This window comes from Dendrobates tinctorius, unplaced genomic scaffold (assembly GCF_039654945.1).
Source record: "Dendrobates tinctorius isolate UK_male_01 unplaced genomic scaffold, ASM3965494v1 ptg000016l, whole genome shotgun sequence".
NCBI lineage: Eukaryota > Metazoa > Chordata > Amphibia > Anura > Dendrobatidae > Dendrobates > Dendrobates tinctorius.
This window is the reverse complement of record NW_027361684.1, coordinates 4,353,608-4,372,296: the sequence shown is the minus strand read 5'-3', so window position 1 is coordinate 4,372,296 and position 18,689 is coordinate 4,353,608. Positions and strand designations below refer to the sequence as shown.

Below are 18,689 nucleotides of genomic sequence, written 5' to 3'. Positions count from 1 at the left end.
CCCTTTGAACCTTTACAAGAGGCTCCACTAAAACAGATATCACTTAAGACCTCCCTCCTGATAGTCCTGACATTGGCCTGTAGAATCAGTGATATCCAGGCCCTGTCAGCCTTCCCTCCATTTACACAGATCCTGGATGACAGGGTGGTACTTAGGACAGACACAGCCTATCTGCTGAAGGTAGCGTCCCAATTCCACAGAACTCAAGTAATCTCCCTCCCCTCCTTTTGCCCCAATCCCAAAAACAAGGGAGAAGAAACTCTACACACAGATCTTAGGAGATGCCTAATTGAATACCTAGCGGCCACCAGGGAGTGTAGAAAGGATAGATCTCCTTTTTGTCTGCTTCCAGGGGCCAAGAAAGGGGCGAAAGGCATCAAAGAGCACGCTGGCGAGGTGGATAAGAGACGCCATCACCTTGTCGTACTCTTCACAGGGTGCGGACATCCCAGACAGAATAACAGCGCATTCTACAAGAGCGGTGTCGACCTCCTGGGCAGAGAGAGCAGGCGTCTCGATTGAGCAGATATGTAGAGCCGCCACTTGGTCCTCTCCTTCAACTTTCTTCAACCACTATTGGCTGGACCTAGCCACCTCCTCAGATCTAACCTTTGGTAGAAGGGTGCAGGAGGCAGTGCCCCCACCCCCCTAACTGATAGTCTCTGCAATTCTCTCCATGGTGCCGTCATGGGGGGAAAGAGAAAAGCGTAGTTACTTACCGTTAACGGTATTTCTCTGAGTCCATGACTCACCTGTATATTCCCTCCCTACACGCGTGGGGTGCGTACTTATTGTAAGTACAAGTTTAGTCAAATAGTCACGTGGTGTCTCCTCTACGCAGTTTAATAATGATAGAAATTTTCTTCTTTTCTTAAAGTTGTTGCGTTAATATTAGACTGAAGTTCCATTAATGCTCTGTAAAACCACCATGGTTACTTACCGGTAGCCGGTTTATCTGGAACCCATGACAGCACACCTGAGAGAGGGATCCGCCCCGCCAGGGCAGGAACCTACTGAAACATAAGGGTTGGCACCTCTCCCCCGCTTCAGTTGGGTTACAGAGCATTGAGAGGACTTACCGGTTAGTTACATGTTAATCCAACACCACATCACTCAAAAGCACCCTACTAATTGTGCACACCCATTTGGTGAAAAGGGGGGGGGGGAATATATGGGTGCTGTCATGGGTTCCGGAAAAACCGGCTACCGGTAAGTAACCATGGTGGTTTTCCCTTCACCCATGACAGCACACCTGAGAGATTTTTGGAGACTTCGAAACACCTTAGGGAGGGACCACCGCTTGCAGCATCCTTCTACCAAAGGTTAAGTCATCAGAGGAGGATAGATTTAATCTATAGTGCTTAAAGCAGGTTGAAGGTGAGGCCCAGGTAGCAGCCTTGCAAATCTGTTCAATCGATACCTCTGCCTTTTCAGCCCAGGAGGTCGCCACAGCTCTGGTGGAATGAGCCTTAATGCCGTCAGGAATCGGAACACCACTAGCTGAGTAGGCTACACTAATGGCCTCCCTAATCCATCTAGCAATGGTCCCTTTTGAAACCCTATAGCCTTTCCTGGCACCCTGAAAAGCTACGAATAGGGACTGGGACCTCCTCCACTGGCTAATGACTGTTATGTATTCTAACAGGGCTCTCTTGACATCCAAACTATGGAATTTTTCCTCCCCCCGAATTTTTTGGATTCTCGCAGAAGGATGGGAGGACAATCTCCTGACCTCGATGGAAATCTGATGCTACCTTAGGCAGATAAGCGGGGTCTGTTCTTAGCACACCCTATCCTGAAAAACTTGTGTATAGGGTGGATTTACCAAGAGAGCCTGCAAGTCGCTTATTCTACGGGCCGATGTAAGGGCCACTAAAATGATCGTCTTTAGGGTCAGAAACTTTAGGGGTAGCTGATGTAACTGCTCATACGGTTCCTTTGTAAGGGCCTCTAGTACTAGGTTTAAATCCCAGGGAGCTATTCTGGGTATTGGGATAGGCCTAGCCCTATGGCAGGATTTAATGAACCTGGCTACCCATCTATTTGCTGCCAAGTTGCAGTTGTAGAGCGCCCCTAGTGCAGACACCTGAACGTTAATCGTGTTTACCGCTAACCCCAGCTGCAACCTTGATTGTAAAAACTCCAAGATGGCACTAATCAGGGGTTCTTGTTCTAACGGCTTACCTAGGAACTGTAGGAACTTTTCCCATATTCTGCCGTAGATATTAGTCGTCACCGGTTTCCTACTTTTAAACAGGGTGGCCACCAACCCGCGGGAGAACCCTCTATCAAAAGCGACCTTTCAAATTCCATGCCGTCAGATGGAATCCTTTGACCTGAGTGTGGAATATTGGGCCTTGAGCTAGTAGGTTCGGGATTTCCGGCAGAACCCATGGATCGGAGAGGGACATTATTTGTAGTAGAGAAAACCAGGGCCTTTTCGGACAAAATGGGGCTATTAGAATCACCCTGGTTTGATCGTTTCTGATCTTCTTGACAACTGTTGGGATCAGAGCCACGGGGGGGAACGCATAAGCTAGCCTGAAGTTCCACTGAATGTGCATTGAGTCCACTGCCCATGGCTTTTCCCTCGGGTTTAGAGAGCAAAACCTTTGTTTGCCTGTTGTGCTTGTTGGCAAAGAGGTCTATCACTGGTTTCCCCCAAAGCTGTGTTATTTTTTGAAAAATGGACCAATTTAGCGCCCATTCTCCTTGCCTCAGAGTATTGCGGCTCAGAAAATCTGCCTCTGTTTTCTACCCCCTTTATGTGCAAGGCTGTTATGGAGTGTAGGTGTTGCTCTGCTCTGCTCAGAATGTCGCTCGCCGCTTTCATTAGGGAGTGTGATCTCGTCCCTCCTTGGTGGTTGATGTACGCCACTGTTACTTTGTTGTCCGACATGATGCGGATATTGCGACCTTTGAGTAGCGGAATGAAGTGACTTAGAGCTTTGTTCACTGCCCACAGTTCTCTCAGGTTGGAAGATGCCTCCATTTCTTGAGGCGTCCAGGAGCCCTGGCCTACGTGACCCCTTTGGTGTGCCCCCCACCCTGAGGAGCTTGCATATGTTAGAATCACATCTGTCGTCTGTCTGTCCCAAGGTATTCCTGAGGCCAGGTTTGTACCGTCCAGCCATCAGTTGAGAGAGTCTCTGGTTTGTAAGGAAAGCTCCAGCTTTCCTTCTAAACGCACTCTTAGCGATCTTTGTGCTGATAGTATCTCCCCCTGGAGTTGTCGGGTGTGAAATTGAGCCCATCTGACCGCCGGAATACAGGACGTCAGGGTATCTAGTAGAGACATCGCCTTTCTCAATGTCATATATGGTTGATTTCGGGCAGCCAAAGCCAGATTCTGTACCTTCTCTATTTTGGTATCTGGGAGCAGACATGCCTGCCGTTCTGAATCTAGGATAAATCCCAGGAAGGTCTGTTTTCTTAGGGGTTGTAGTTTTGACTTTTTGAAATTTATTATCCACCCTAATTCTTGTAAGGTGTCTGTCACCAGGCTCAACTGTGCCGTGCAGTGGTCCTCTGAGCTGCCCACTATAAGGAAATCGTCCAAGTATGGTATTATGACCGTATCGTGAATCCGGAGGAAGGCTGTCACCTCTGCTATGACTTTGGTGAAAACCCTCGGGGCTATTGATATGCCAAATGGAAGAGCTCTGAATTGAAAATGCCTCAGTACGCCTTGGATATAAAGAGCTACCCTCAAGTATTTTTGGTAATCTGGATGGATAGGAATATGATAATATGCATCCTTTAAATCAACTACGGCCATAAAACAATCTTGATGTAGTAGCTTTACGGCCGTAGCCACGGACTCCATCTTGAAGGTTTGTTTTTTTTATTCACCGATTGAGACGTCTGAGGTTTATAATCGTCCTGAAAGATTGATCCGGTTTCTTTATCAGAAAAAGGGGTGAATAGAACCCCCTTCCTTCCTGTGTGTTTGGGACTTCGTAAAGTACCCGCTTGTCTATCAGGTTCAGGATCTATGCTTCCAAGACCAACTGTTCTTCGGTTACCTTCCTGATAGGTGTAATGACAAACACGGCTTTTGGCCGGCGAGCAAAGGGGATTCTCAGGCCTTCTCTTAAGATGCCCAGGATCCAGGTATTGGAGGAGATCTTTTCCCAGGCCTGGAAAAAGAGTGCCAATCTCCCCCCACTGGAATACTGGCGTCATTGTGACGATTTCTTTGAGGTGGAGGTGCCCCCACCAAACATAAATCCCGACTTTTTTCCTTTTATCCTCCCATCTTTTCCTGTCGGCCGGAGGACACCCTCTATTGAATCTTCCCCTCCGAAAGGGCTGTCTTCTTTGTTCCGTCGGGAACCTGGGGAAGCCTTTTTTCCTATCACTTGCCTTCTCCAGGATATCATCCAAGTTCTTGCCGAATAAGAACCGACCATCGCAGGGGAGAGAGCACAGTTTAGCTTTAGACTGCAGGTCACCCGGACAGCCTTTAAGCCATAACGCGCGTCTGGCAGCATTTGATAATCCTGCTGCATTAGCTGTCAACCTCATAGAGTCCGCCGAGGTATCTGCCAAAAAAGCAGCTACCCCATGCAAGAGATACATATCTGCTAATATCTTCTCTCTTGGGACCTTTGATGCTAGCTTTTCTTCTAACTGCTGCAGCCAGATCATGAGGGAGCATGCCGTGCAGGTGCCCACTATCGCCAGCTTTAATCCTCCTGCTGTCGCTTCCCACGCGTGCCTCAAATGAGTCCGCCTTTTTGTCCAGCGGGTCTCTTAAGAACCCCTGAGTCTTCCAGGGGCAGGGCCGATTTTTTTTGAATACCTGGATACTGCTGCATCTATTTTTGGGACTTTGTCCCATATCTCTGCATCCTTGTGCTCAAAGGGGTATCGTCTCTTAGAGGTGGAGGGAAGGGCCACTGATCTTTCGGGTTTCCTCCACTCTCTTTCAATAAGCGCCTGGACCTTTTCGTTTACTGGAAAGGTCTGTTTTTTTCCTTTCTTGCAGCCCCCCAAACATAACATCCTCTAGGGTTTTAGCCGCCTTCTCTTCCTGTAGGCCCATTGTGGTTCTAATGGCCTTTAGGAGAGCATCCGTGTCTTCAACAGGGAAACATGGCTTGCCCCCTGTGTCACTCTGAGGAGGATGCCTGTTCCGCTTGAGATGACTAGCATTCACGAAGATCACTCACCACCTGTAATCAAGGGTACCGGACTCGGAGGCTGCGTCGGAGCACGTTACCTGTGCTCTTTGGACCTTGAGGATCCTCCCGACCTGCGGCTGGGGTGGCTGCTGCTTGAGCGGCTTCCATGTTTGCCGCCTGTGGGTTGTGAGGGAGGCAGAGACAAGGACCTCTCCTGCTCTGACTCCATTTTCCACTGTCTCCCCTGCTGCTAGTCCTTGTTTATATGCAGCCTCTGTCCTGGTGTTGTCTCCTCCCCTCCCCCCTGCGACCGCCGGCCGATCGCTTCAGAAAAGCCGGCCGGCGTCGCACCCGGCGCCTTGACACCGTCGCCTTCTGCTGATGTCAGCCGGCGCACCCATAGTCCAAAGCGCTGCCGTCAGCGGCCGCAAGAAGCCTGCGTCTCTCCCCTGCCTCGGGGATCGAGATGCGGCGCGCGAGGGGAGGGCGGCGCGGTGGGGGCTAGTCAGAGCCACTGAGATCCCACCAGCGCCCACACGAACCCGGAGCCCAGGGGAACACCGGGGACTGTGCCTCCAGCACCCGACGGCCGGCGCTACAGGTAAGATACGGGACGGGCATGGGTCATTTTTTTTTTTTTTTTTTTCTTTTTCTCTTCGCCCATGACAGGCACTGCCAACAGTGGGATTCCTTCCTGACAGGAACCCAACTGAAGCGGGGGAGAGGTGCCGCCCCTTATGTCTCAGTATGTTCCTGTCCTGGTGGAGCAGATCCCTCTCTCAGGTGTGCTGTCATGGGTGAAGGGAAAATAACTGATGTGGGAGAGAGGTACCGCCTTTTTATCTGTAGGTTTCCTGTCCCCGTGGGGCGGATCCCCTCTCTCTCCGTGGTGCCGTCATGGGCTCCGAGAAATACCGTTAACGGTAAGTAACTACGCTTTTTTACTATGAGATGCCGGCAACGACATCAGGGGCTTATCTACAGCATTCTGTAATTCTGTAGATAAGCCCCCGATGTAACCTGAAAGAGAAGAAAAGAGTTATATTATACTCACCGGGGGGCGGTCCGGTCTTGGTCAGATGGGTGTTGCGGTCCCCCCATCTTCTAACGGTAACGTCCTTTTCTTTGTTGCCTGTCGTGGCTCAGGCGCACTGCTCTGCCCTGTTGAGGGCAGAGCAGAATACTGTAGTGTACAGGCACCTGACCTCTCCCGGCGCCTGTGCACTGTAAGACACTGCTCTGCCCTCAACAGGGCAGAGCAGTGCGCCTGCGCCGGAGCCACGACAGGCAGCAAAGAACAGGACGTCACCGTTAGAAGATGGGAGGCACCGGACCGTGACACCCATCGGACCAAGACCGGACCGCCCCTGGGTGAGTATAATATAACGCGTTTTTCTTCTATTTCAGGTTACAACGGGTGCTTATCTACAGCATTACAGAATTCTGTAGATAAGCCCCTGATGGCGGTGCCGGCAGCTCATAGTCGAAAAATGGGGTGACAGATTCCCTTTAAGAATGGAGATCAGTGTTGGCTCGAGATCTATGACATCACCAATGTGATCTCCTCGTATGTATGTAATTTTCAGTCGGTTTTTCCCAATACTGTATGAACATGTAGATCTTTTTCTTTCAGCCGAACATTAAAAAGAGCAATGTAAAAATTCTGAAAAACTTTGATGAAGCAATAATTGTTGATGCTGCAAGTCTGGATCCTGAGTCGCTCTATCAACGGACGTACGCTGGGTAATGATGCTGCATGTTTGAGTAGAGGTCAATTTAATGTACCCACCGTAGGGGGTGAGAATGTACAGAAAGCTGCCAGTGGAGCACACGAGAACTACAGTACATAGCAGGAGGCATCTAGTTCTCTACATCATGCTCTTAGATTAACCCCTTCACGGCATTTACCGTACATATACGGCGATATCACACGTCTGTCAGCGCTATATGAGAGCTGACACCCTGTAGTAACGCCCACGGTTGGTGTTGGCGCCGATCGGCGGAGTTTAACCCCTTTGATGCTGTCAATGGTGACAACGACATCAATCAGCAGAGGGAGGGAGCTCCCTCTCTGCTCCAATCGGCACATACGATTGCATTGTGCCACTAGTCTCCATGGTGACCCAGGTCCGTAAAAATGGCCGCCGGGGTCATCCAGGTACGGTGGTCTGTAAGCTCCTGCTCAGAGCAGGATCTGACACACCACCTCCTTGTGTGCAATGCACTAAGCTAATGCTTGCAGTGCAAGAGTATTGCATCACCTATCCGGGCAAGGAAAGTTGATGTATAAGTAAAAGTTAGTTAATAGAAGAAAAAAAAAGTTTCACAAAAATGTAAAAATATAAAAAAAAAAAAATGCTAAAGGACAAATAAAAAAAAAATAATTAACAAATATATATGTATGTGTGTGTGTGTATATGTGTGTAAGTATATATGTAAGTGTGTGTGTGTATCTGTATGTTAGAGAGTGTGTGTGTGTGTGTGTGTATATGTATACACACACACATATACCATATATACTCGTGTATAAGCCGAGATTTTCAGCCCATTTTTTGGGGCTGAAAGTGCCCCTCGGCTTATACACGAGTCATATACCTGGGGGTCGGCGGGGGTGTTGGAGATCATACTGACCCCCCCGGCGCGGTCTCTGCAGCCCTCCGCTTCTCCCTTGGTCTTCCTTCCTGCCTTCAGCGGTCACGTGGTACCGCTCATTAAACTCATGAATATGCGCATATTCATGAGTTTAATGAGCGGTACCACGTGACCGCTGAAGACAGGAAGGGAGACCAAGGGAGAAGCAGGGCTGCAGAGACCGTGCCAGGAGGGGGTAAGTATATCCAATATTCATCTGTCCCGGGCATAGTCTATGGCGCAGCATATGGGGGCATAGTCTATGGTGCAGCATATGAGGGCATACATAATCTATGGAGCAGCATATGGAGGCATATTCTATGGGGCATCTTATGGGGGCAGCATATGGGGGCATATTCTATGGAGCGGCATATGAGGGCATAATCTATGGAGCATCTTATGGGGCCATAACCTTTATGGAGCATATTATGGGGGCATTATTAACCTTTATGCAGCATTATATGGGGTATATTTTGTATGGAGCATCTTATGGGGCCCATCATGAACTGTATGGAGCATTATATGGGGCTCCTGATTCAATATGGATATTCAAAAACATTTAACCTACCGATGTCTCAATTAATTTTACTTTTATTGGTATCTATTTTTATCTTTGAAATTTACCAGTAGCTGCTGCATTTTCCATCCTAGGCTTATACGCGAGTCAATAAGTTTTCCCAGTTTTTTGTGGCAAAATTAGGGGGGTCGGCTTATATACTATATATATGTGTGTGTGTGTGTGTGTGTATATATATGTATATATATATATTATCACATACACACACACACACACGCACACACACACAGTGGTCCTATAAAACTATACTGCTAGTTAACCCCCTCAGTGAACACCGTAGAGGAAAAATAACTATGCTTTCATCATACCGCTGAACGAAAAGTGGAATACAATGCGATCAGAAAGTCGAATGTAAATTAAAAATGGTATCGCTGTTATCATTTTGTCCCGCAAAAAACAAGCCGCCATACATCTCCGTCAATGCTAACTCAGAATAAAGCAATGCAAAAACAAATTTATTTTTTTTTAAATACTTTGTGTAAAAGCGCCAAAACATAACAAAATGATAAAAATGTGGTATCACTGTAATAATACTGACTCGAAGAATAGAATTATCTTATCACTATTACCATACAGTGAACGGCATAAAATAAAAACCCAAAAAACAATTACTGAATTGCTGGTTTTTGTTCATTCTGCCTCCCGAAAACTGGAATAGAAAGCAATCATAAAATGTACCAATAAAAACATCAGCTCTTTCCACAAAATATAAGCCATCACATGACTCTCGCTGCAGAAATATAAAATAATTATAGATCTCAAAAACTTTGTTTTGCAAAAAAAAAAAAAAAAAAAGCGTCTTTTAATATGTGACATCAGCCAAACATAAAAGAAAGCTAAAAATAAATATGCTATCTCTGTAATTGCACTGACCCAAAGAATAAAGTCGTCTAATCATTTATACCGCACGAGGATTGGCGTAAAAAAATAAAACCTAATTCTTCACCTTCTGTTGATTTTGTTCATTCTGCCTCTCAAAGATCGCAGTATGACTCTGCTTACATTTATCCTGCGTTAAGCGCTTACATCAGGGGTTTCCTTGTAAATCTCTGAAATACATGATTTGGATGGAGCTCCCCTGTGGAAGATTCCCTATATTGAGGCAAATGTTTGTGCTGGAGACCCCATCTGGTCTGTGATCCATTGTTGTCTGTGTTTTTAAGAGTGCATAAAAGTGCAGTCGACCATGGTTTTGTGCACCTCTGAAAATGCCACTGCTGAACAGAGGCCAGAAGGAGTCCAGAGTAACTCTGCTGCCTCATTATAGTGAATAGGTCCCTCAGCGGTTTCATCTGAATCACGTCATTCAGAGATTTAGTTGGAAACCCCTATGTAAGTGCTCAGCGTAGAGTGCAGGATAAATGAGAGCAAAGTCATACTGCGATGTATGGGTGGCAGAATGAACAAAATCAACAGCAATTCCTTCCACATTGCTTTAATTCCTGTGAAGCTCCTAAAGGGTTAATACACTTTGATTGTGGTTTTGAACACTTTGCAGTTTTTACAATGGTGTCACTTTTGGGTATTTTCTGTCATAGGCCCTCAAAGTCACTTCAAATGTTATTCGGTCCCCAAAAAAACACTGTTTTGTAGATTTTGTTGGAAAAATGAGAAACTGCTGATTTGTTTTTTTTTAACCCTTTAACTTCATAACAAAAAGATTGCAAAAATGATGCTGCTGTAAAGTAGACATGTGGGAACTGTTAATTATAAATAATTTTTGTACAGCATGACTAACTGGTTTAAGGATATTAAAATTGAAGGTTTGAAAATTGCAAAAATGTTGCCAAAATTCCGATACTTTCACAAACACAAAATGTCAACCTAAATTTACCAGTAAAGTACAATCTCTGAATCACTGAGATTCGTTGAAGCGTTTCAGGGTTATGACCTTATAATGTGACGCTGGTCAGAAAGGTTTAATAAAAAAAAGTTGGGGTGAAGGGGTTAAATGGCAAAAATCACCTGACAGATTCCATTTAATGTTTTCTAGTCTGTGGGATAAGATACGTTGAGATGAGAGCTAGACTTCAAAGCTCTAGAGCGGTGATCCCTAGTGATGAGCGAAAGCTCAGATGTGGTGTTATGTGAGCATGCTCGAGTGCTAATAGAGTACCTTCGGCGTGCTTGAATGCTATGTTGGTGACGCCATGGATGCACGTCTCATGGCTGTTCAACATCCGCAACACATGCAGGGATTACCGGTTTAATATTAGTATTAGAGGACGCCGAAAATACTGTATTGGCACTCGAGTATGCTCGGACAACATCTTATCCGAGCACGATCGCTCATCACTAATCCCTACCCTTTGTTACCCCAGCTGTTATGTGAAACTACAACTCCCAGCATGCCCTGACAGCTGTCTGAATTCTGTGAAGGAATGCCTAGTTATCGTTTCGCCACAGCTGATCTCTGCTCTGGAGTCTCCTAGGACCCTTCTGTAAATGCTCTGTGGCATGTGACCGGGCTTAATCTGGGAAGAGTAAATTGTTTTCACGGATCACAGCTCCAGCCGGGTCCCATGACTCGGAATTACTGGTGGAGAGACATTTTTCTTCATGTACCAGAGGATTTAGTTTCTTCTGAAAAAAGCTTAATCATTGGTGTATACTTCTAGATGTCTTATATGGGATCTATAGGTGTTCCTTATTTTACTTTGATAGGTAAATTCAAGTAGCTATGCAAAGACTGTTTAACCCCTTCGTGCTCCGTGACCACACTGTTGGTGTCATGGAGCGGTGTTTGGGGCGGGCTCAGGAGCTGAGCTCGCTCCATACAGGGCAGGTGTCGGATGTGTTTTGTAGCCAGCACCTGTCGCTAAGAGCACTGAGTGGAGCCGGCGGCTGTTTACAGAGGATAAATACATGAATAAATACATTTGATGATACACGTTGAGCTTTGGAAGAAAGCACAAATACTAAGACCTTCGCTCCTCACTGCCTCTGTCGATCACGGACAGCAGCAATTAAGTAGCGTGATCCTGGCGGGGCTTTCATTGCGTTTTTCCTTTGCGATGCAATCACGAGTTGCTAATGGGCTGACATGTGGCCAGTGGTCTGCAGTGGGCCCATGTTGCTGCCATCTTGGTGCTTCTGTGAAGCCTAGTCACAAGTTGGGCTTCCTAGGAAATCGTTTTTTTTTTTTTTTTTTGTTTTTTTTTTAACTCGTTTATTAAACAGCAACAAACAAACATATTTGGTACATAACCAATGTAATGTATACAGGTTCATTATGGTAAAGCAACAAGCTTACATAATGAGCTGTTTGTACAGACTTCAATCCCACACATCCTCACTCCCTTGCGAGGCCTATGGACAATTAAGAGGTGATTAAAAAGAAAAGAAAAAAATAGGGTTCGTTATTCTATATATTTGGCTCTGCATAGCTTAAAGTGATACATTACATTCAACATATCGGTCATAACTAAAACTACTACTATCCTGCCGTCATGAACAAGCTCCACAATGCTAATGACATTATGAAACTATAAAGTTTTCTTCACATCAGTCTATTGTCTACATGTTGATATAGTAAGGTGAGAAGGATTCCACATGTCCCAAATCTTATTAAACTTTCCCAGGCAACCCCTATTCTGATACATTGTCCGCTCGTAAGGTGTAACTGAATTCACCAACTCAATCCAAGCTCTAAAACAGGGGTCTCAATCTGCATTCCTCGAGGGTCGCAAACAGGTCGTGTTTTTGAGATCTCCTTAGCATTGCACAAGGTGCTGGAATCATTATCTGTGCAGGTGATTAAATTATCACCTGTGCAATACAAGGAAATCCTTAAAACATGACATGTTTGCGGCCCTTGAGGAATGCAGTTTGAGACCTCTGCTCTAAAGGGCCTGTCACGCTAAGCGATATCGCTAGCAATATCGATATAATGTCACTGGTTTTTGTGACGTTACAGCGATATTGCTAGCGATATCGTTATGTGTGATACCTCCGACCACTCCCCCGCTGGTTATCGCTGATCGCGCGAGAACGTCCTGGGTTGTTTCTCGTTGTCCGCTTCCTGCTGTGGAGACGAGCGACGCGTGGACGCGGGCGGGAGGACGTCAGGATCGCCTCGTCTGACAGGTAAGTAGCGACCCCCGACCCCTGCGATGTCGCTGGTGAGATCTGCCTGTGTGGCAGCTCACTAGCGACCACTTAGCAATGCACCAGCGATCCTGACCGGGTCATATCGCTGGTCGGGATCGCTGGTGCATCGCTAAGTGTGACAGTACCTTAAGAGATGGATGTGCATTACCCATCCAACGCAAGGCCAATGTTTTCCTGGCTAAGAAAAGTGTGTCACGTAGGAAAATTTTAACATGGTGCCCCCAAGTCTCTTCCTCTAGCATACCAAACAGACACACCAACGGGTTAAGAGGAACAGGAGTGCATATTATAGGGAGGTCAACAACGAAGTTACCTCTATCCAGAAGGATAGGATAATTGGGCACCCCCACACCATATGTATAAAATCCGCATCAATTGTATGACATCTTGGGCATTCTGAAGATTGAGACCACCCCATTCTAAATAAGCGCAACGGAGTCGGATAAGACTGGTATACTATATGTAGTTGAGTCATCCTGTTATTAGGCGACGGAGACACCTTGGTTGGAGATTCAAGAATCTCTTCCCAGTCCTCATCTTGAATGTCAGAGATGAGACATTTCCATTTCCCTCTTATTGTCAGTGAAACGGAATCGGTTCCCACGGACAACATATGTGTATATAAAGCAGAGATAAGACCCTGGGGGCCCTGTGACTTAAAAATCCCTATTAAAGGGAAGGACAATAGTACTTGGGTCGAATTTATATTGCGCAAGTTTGATTGCATTGCTGATCTAAGCTGTAGATAGCAAAAAAATTGGGACCTCGGGATACTGTATTTTCCCTTCACCCATGACAGCACCACATGAGAGAGGGATCCGCCCCGCCAGGACAGGAACCTACTGAAATATAAGGGGCGGCACCTCTCCCCCGCTTCAGTTGGGTTCCTGTCCTGGAGCGGGATCCCAGGCTGACAGCGGCGGTGCCTGCCATGGATGAAGACATGGACCCAGGGCCGTCCCGGCGCGGGAAGAGCAGGTCAGCTTACTTGCAGCGCTGGCCGTCGGCGCCTGGAAGCGCAGTCCCCGGGGTTCCTCCAGCAGGCCCCGGGTTCATGCGGGTGCGGTAAGGCGGCCTCCATTCGGGGCGCTCCTCCGTGCCTCCCTCCCCCTGCGCGCGCGCCCGCTCGCTCCTTCTCCCTGGGACAGGGGAAGCCGGGCGCGACTTCCGGCGCCTGACGTCAGCGGCGCGGTGCAGCTTGGGTATGCGCCGGCTGACGTCACGGACGCGACGGACATGGCGCCTAGTGCGGCGCCGGCCACAAAAGAAGAAAAAAAAAAAAGAAGAATGGCCGGCGGTCGCAGGGTGGAGGGTCAAAAGGATCGCTCACCGGGGCCTATTTAAAGGAGGCAAGGAGCAGAACGGCCGGGCTGTTACAATGGGGTCACAGCAGGAACGCTCACCGTCCCCACTGTCTCTACCCCCGTCGCAGACCTCGGCACGGAAGCACGGTAGCCGTTCGAGCGGTAAGAGCAGCAGCTGTCCGAGCCACAGATCAAATGATTCCTCGAGATCGAGAGAACACAGACCACATGCTCCAGCGCAGCCTTCCAGCCCGGTGAAAGGCAAAAAAGCAGGGAGCAAAAGAAATAATAGGGAGTGTGCGTTATGCCAGAACCCCCTAGCGAAAGATTGGCAAAAAAACCTTTGCGCTAGCTGTATACAGCAAACAGTGGCGGAGGAAGTGCCGAGCCTAGCAACTCACGTCAGATCTGTCATAAAATCAGAGGTGGAAGGTTCACTTAAATTATTATTAAAGAAAAAGAAAAAAAGTAGAAGAAACTCCCCAAGTTCTTCATCAGACTTCTCCTCGTCCGAATATCAGGCTGAGCGCATGTCCTCTTCCTCCTCGGATAGTGACACAGGGGGTAGACCGTGTTTTCCGGTTGAGGATACTGATAGTCTCCTTAAAGCCATTAGGTCAACTATGGGCCTTCAGGAGGAAAAAGCGACCAAATCCCTAGAAGATGTAATGTTTGGTGGGTTACAGGAAAGGAAGAAACGCACCTTTCCAGTTAATGAAAAAGTCCAGGCGCTCATCGAAAGGGAGTGGAAGAAGCCTGAAAAATCAGGTAGCCTTCCTTCCTCCTCAAAAAGGAGATATCCCTTAGACCCTAAGGATACGGAAATATGGGACAAGGTCCCAAAAATCGATGCGGCGGTATCCAGGTCATCCAAAAGGTCGGCCCTGCCCCTAGAAGACTCAGGAGTACTAAGAGATCCACTAGATAAGAAAGCAGACTCCTACCTAAGGCATGCTTGGGAAGCAACAGCGGGGGGACTAAAACCTGCGATAGCCGGTACCTGTACAGCCCGGTCTTTAATGATCTGGCTACAGCAGCTAGAAGAAAAAATTGCTTCCAAGATGTCTAGGGAGAAAATTTTAGGAGACATGTATCTGCTACACGGAGCAGCCGCCTTTTTAGCCGACACCTCGGCCGATTCCATGAGGTTGACGGCGAGAGCAGCGGGACTATCAAATGCTGCAAGGCGTGCATTATGGCTTAAAGGGTGTCCGGGAGATCTACAATCAAAAGCCAAATTATGCTCCCTTCCATGTGATGGACAATTTCTCTTTGGAAAAAATCTGGACGAAATCCTAGAAAAAGCGGGTGATAAGAAGAAGGGCTTCCCCAGGTTTCAGGGAGATCAAAGAAGACCGCCCTTTCGGAGGGGGAAATTCAATAGAGGCCGGCCTCCGGGAGATCGGAAAAGATGGGAAGACAAGAGGAAGAAAGAGTCTGGATTCATGTTCGGGGGAGCCGCCTCATCCGCAAAAAAGTCCCCTCAATGACGTCGGCATCCCCGTAGGGGGGAGACTGATGCTGTTTGGTCAGGCCTGGGAAAATATATCTTCCAATACTTGGATTTTAAACATCATAAAGGAAGGTTTAAAATTCCCCTTTTTTCAACAGCCAAGAGCATAGTTTGTGGTGACCCCTGTCAGGAGAGGGGTAGAAGAACAGTTGGCCTTAGAGGCAGAGATCCTAAGCCTGCTGGACAAACATGTCCTGATCGAGGTCCCAAGAGGACAGGAAAGAAGGGGTTTCTACTCGCCCCTCTTTCTAATAAAAAAAACCGGATCATTCGTTCAGGACGATTATAAACCTGAGAGGCCTCAACCGTTGGATACAGAACCAAACCTTCAAAATGGAGTCAGTGACTTCAGCCATAAGGCTGTTACACCACAACTGTTTCATGGCGGTAGTCGATCTAAAGGATGCGTACTACCACATCCCGATCCATTCAGAATACCAAAAATACTTAAGGGTAGCGCTCTACATTCGGGGCAACCTCAAACATTTTCAGTTCAGAGCCCTTCCATTCGGCATATCCATAGCACCGAGGGTGTTTACAAAAGTAGTTGCAGAGATGACAGCATTCCTCCGCATCCACAACACAATTATAATACCCTACCTAGACGATTTTCTAATTGTGGGCAACTCAGAACGTCACTGCACAGAGCAAGTAGAAAGGGTGATAGATACCCTACGGAATCTCGGCTGGATGGTGAATGTCAAGAAGTCAAGGCTACAACCCTTACAAAGGCAAATGTTCTTAGGTTTCATCTTGGACTCAAATCAACAAATTTGTCTCTTACCAGACGCCAAGGTGGAAAAGGTAAGGGATATGATCTTGGCAACAATAGATCAACCTTACACGACCCTGAGAGGGGCAATGTCCTTGTTAGGCACTCTGACAGCCTGTATCCCAGCGGTCAGATGGGCACAATTTCATACCCGTCAACTACAAGCAGAGGTCCTATCAGCACAGAAGTCGCTAAAAGGCTGTTTAGAAGGAAGGCTGGAACTTTCCGTAAAAACCAAAGGCTCTCTCAGATGGTGGCTAGACAGAGCAAACCTACTAACAGGGACATCGTGGCAGAAGCCAGTGTCCGACGTGATAATGACAGACGCAAGCTCCTCGGGGTGGGGAGCGCACCTAAGGGGACAGGTAGCCCAGGGACCCTGGGGACACCTAGAGCAAAACGCATCCTCCAACCTAAGAGAGCTACGGGCAGTAAACAGAGCCCTAAGGATATTCATGCCCACTCTAGAAGGCCGCAATGTCCGGATTATGTCGGACAACAGCACAACAGTAGCCTACATCAACCACCAGGGAGGGACAAGGTCACGCTCCCTAATGCTCGAAACCAACGAGATCTTTCACAGGGCAGAGAGACACCTACACTCCCTATCAGCCCTACACATCAGAGGGGTAGAAAACACACAAGCCGATTTCCTAAGCCGCAACACACTAAAACAGGGGGAATGGACCCTGAATCGGGTAGTGTTCCAAAAGATAGTACATCTTTGGGGAGAGCCAATAATAGACCTCTTTGCCAACAGAAGCAACAGGCAGGTAAAAAGATTCTGTTCACTGAACCCAAAGGAAGAGCCATGGGCAGTGGACGCTTTGCAAATTCCGTGGGATTTCAAGCTAAGTTATGCCTTTCCTCCGGTAGCTCTAATCCCAGTAGTAGTGAAAAAGATAAGGGAAGATCAGGCCAGAGTGATCTTAATAGCCCCGTTCTGTCCAAAAAGGCCATGGTTCTCACTACTACAGATAATGTCCCTCTCAGATCCGTGGGTACTGCCAGAGATTCCAGACCTGCTAGCTCAGGGTCCGGTATTCCACACGCAAGTCAAGGGGTTCCATCTGACGGCGTGGAATTTGAAAGGTCACTTTTAAGTAATAGAGGATTCTCCCCTGGGTTGGTGGCTACACTGATGAGAAGTAGGAAGCCAGTAACAACTAATATATACGGTAGAATATGGAATAAGTTTCTGCAGTTTCTGGGGAAACCATTAGACCAAGAACCCCCGATCAAGACTATCTTAGAGTTCTTACAGGCAGGTCTACAGCTAGGCCTAGCAGTAAATACACTCAAAGTACAAGTTTCAGCGCTAGGCGCTCTATATAATTGTAACATAGCGGCAAACAGATGGATAGCTAGGTTTATTAAATCCTGCCACAGGTCTAGACCAGTCCCATCGCAAAAAATGGCTCCCTGGGATTTAAACCTTGTGTTAGAAGCTCTCACAAAGGAACCATTTGAACCAGTACAACAACTATCAGTGAAATATCTTACCCTAAAAACCATTATTCTAGTGGCCCTTACATCGGCACGTAGGGTAAGTGACCTGCAGGCCCTATCAGTTAGTCCACCGTATACCCAGGTATACCAGGACAGAATTGTCCTAAAAACAGACCCTGCTTATTTACCGAAAGTGGTGTCGGATTTTCACCGTAGCCAGGAAATCGTCCTCCCCTCCTTCTGTGAAAATCCGAAAAACCCAGGAGAGGAGAAATTCCATAATCTAGATGTGAAAAGAGCCCTCTTAGAGTATATATCAGTAACCAGCCAGTGGAGGAGGTCCCAGTCCCTATTTGTAGCCTTCCAGGGTGCCAGGAAGGGTTATGGAGTATCGAAAGGGACTATTGCCAGATGGATTAGGGAGGCCATTAGTGTAGCCTACTCAGCTAGTGGTGTTCCGATTCCTGATGGCATCAAGGCTCATTCCACCAGAGCCGTGGCGACCTCCTGGGCTGAAAAGGCAGAGGTATCAATAGAGCAAATTTGTAAGGCCGCTACCTGGGCCTCACCCTCAACCTTTTTTAAGCACTATAGATTAAATCTATCCTCCTCGGCTGACTTGACCTTTGGTAGAAGGGTGCTGCAAGCGGTGGTCCCTCCCTAAGGTGTTTCGAAGTCTCCAAAAATCTCTCATGTGGTGCTGTCATGGGTGAAGGGAAAACCACCATGGTTACTTACCGGTAGCCGGTTTTTCCAGAACCCATGACAGCACCCGTATATTCCCCCCCCTTTTTTCACCGTATGGGTGTGCACAATAGTCGGGTGTATTTGTGTGATGTGGTGTTGGATAAACATGTAACTAACCGGGAAGTCCTCTCAATGCTCTGTAATCCAACTGAAGCGGGGGAGAGGTGCCGCCCCTTATATTTCAGTAGGTTCCTGTCCTGGCGGGGCGGATCCCTCTCTCATGTGGTGCTGTCATGGGTTCCGGAAAAACCGGCTACCGGTAAGTAACCATGGTGGTTTCGTTTGTATTTGTACAAAGGACATTAGGACATTGTATTTGTATAGATCATTGACTGAGGAGACATTATGTGAGACCCAGAATTGAGTAGATGGGCGATTTAATAACATTGGAAAGTAAGTATTATTCCATAATGGCATTTCAGCTATGATGCCATCAAAACGAACCACTTGTTTAAATTGT

At 47.3% G+C, this 18,689-nt stretch overlaps 1 protein-coding gene across 1 annotated transcript in view; it reads left to right on the top strand.

The window, feature by feature from the left end:
- AKAP10 (A-kinase anchoring protein 10) overlaps nucleotides 1–18,689 on the top strand; it is an 82,182-nt gene that overhangs the window by 57,587 nt on the left and 5,906 nt on the right. Inside the window, exon 11 of the mRNA XM_073565280.1 lies at nucleotides 6,760–6,869. Coding sequence (XP_073421381.1) covers nucleotides 6,760–6,869 — 110 coding nt within the window. The remainder of the gene's footprint in view (nucleotides 1–6,759; nucleotides 6,870–18,689) is intronic.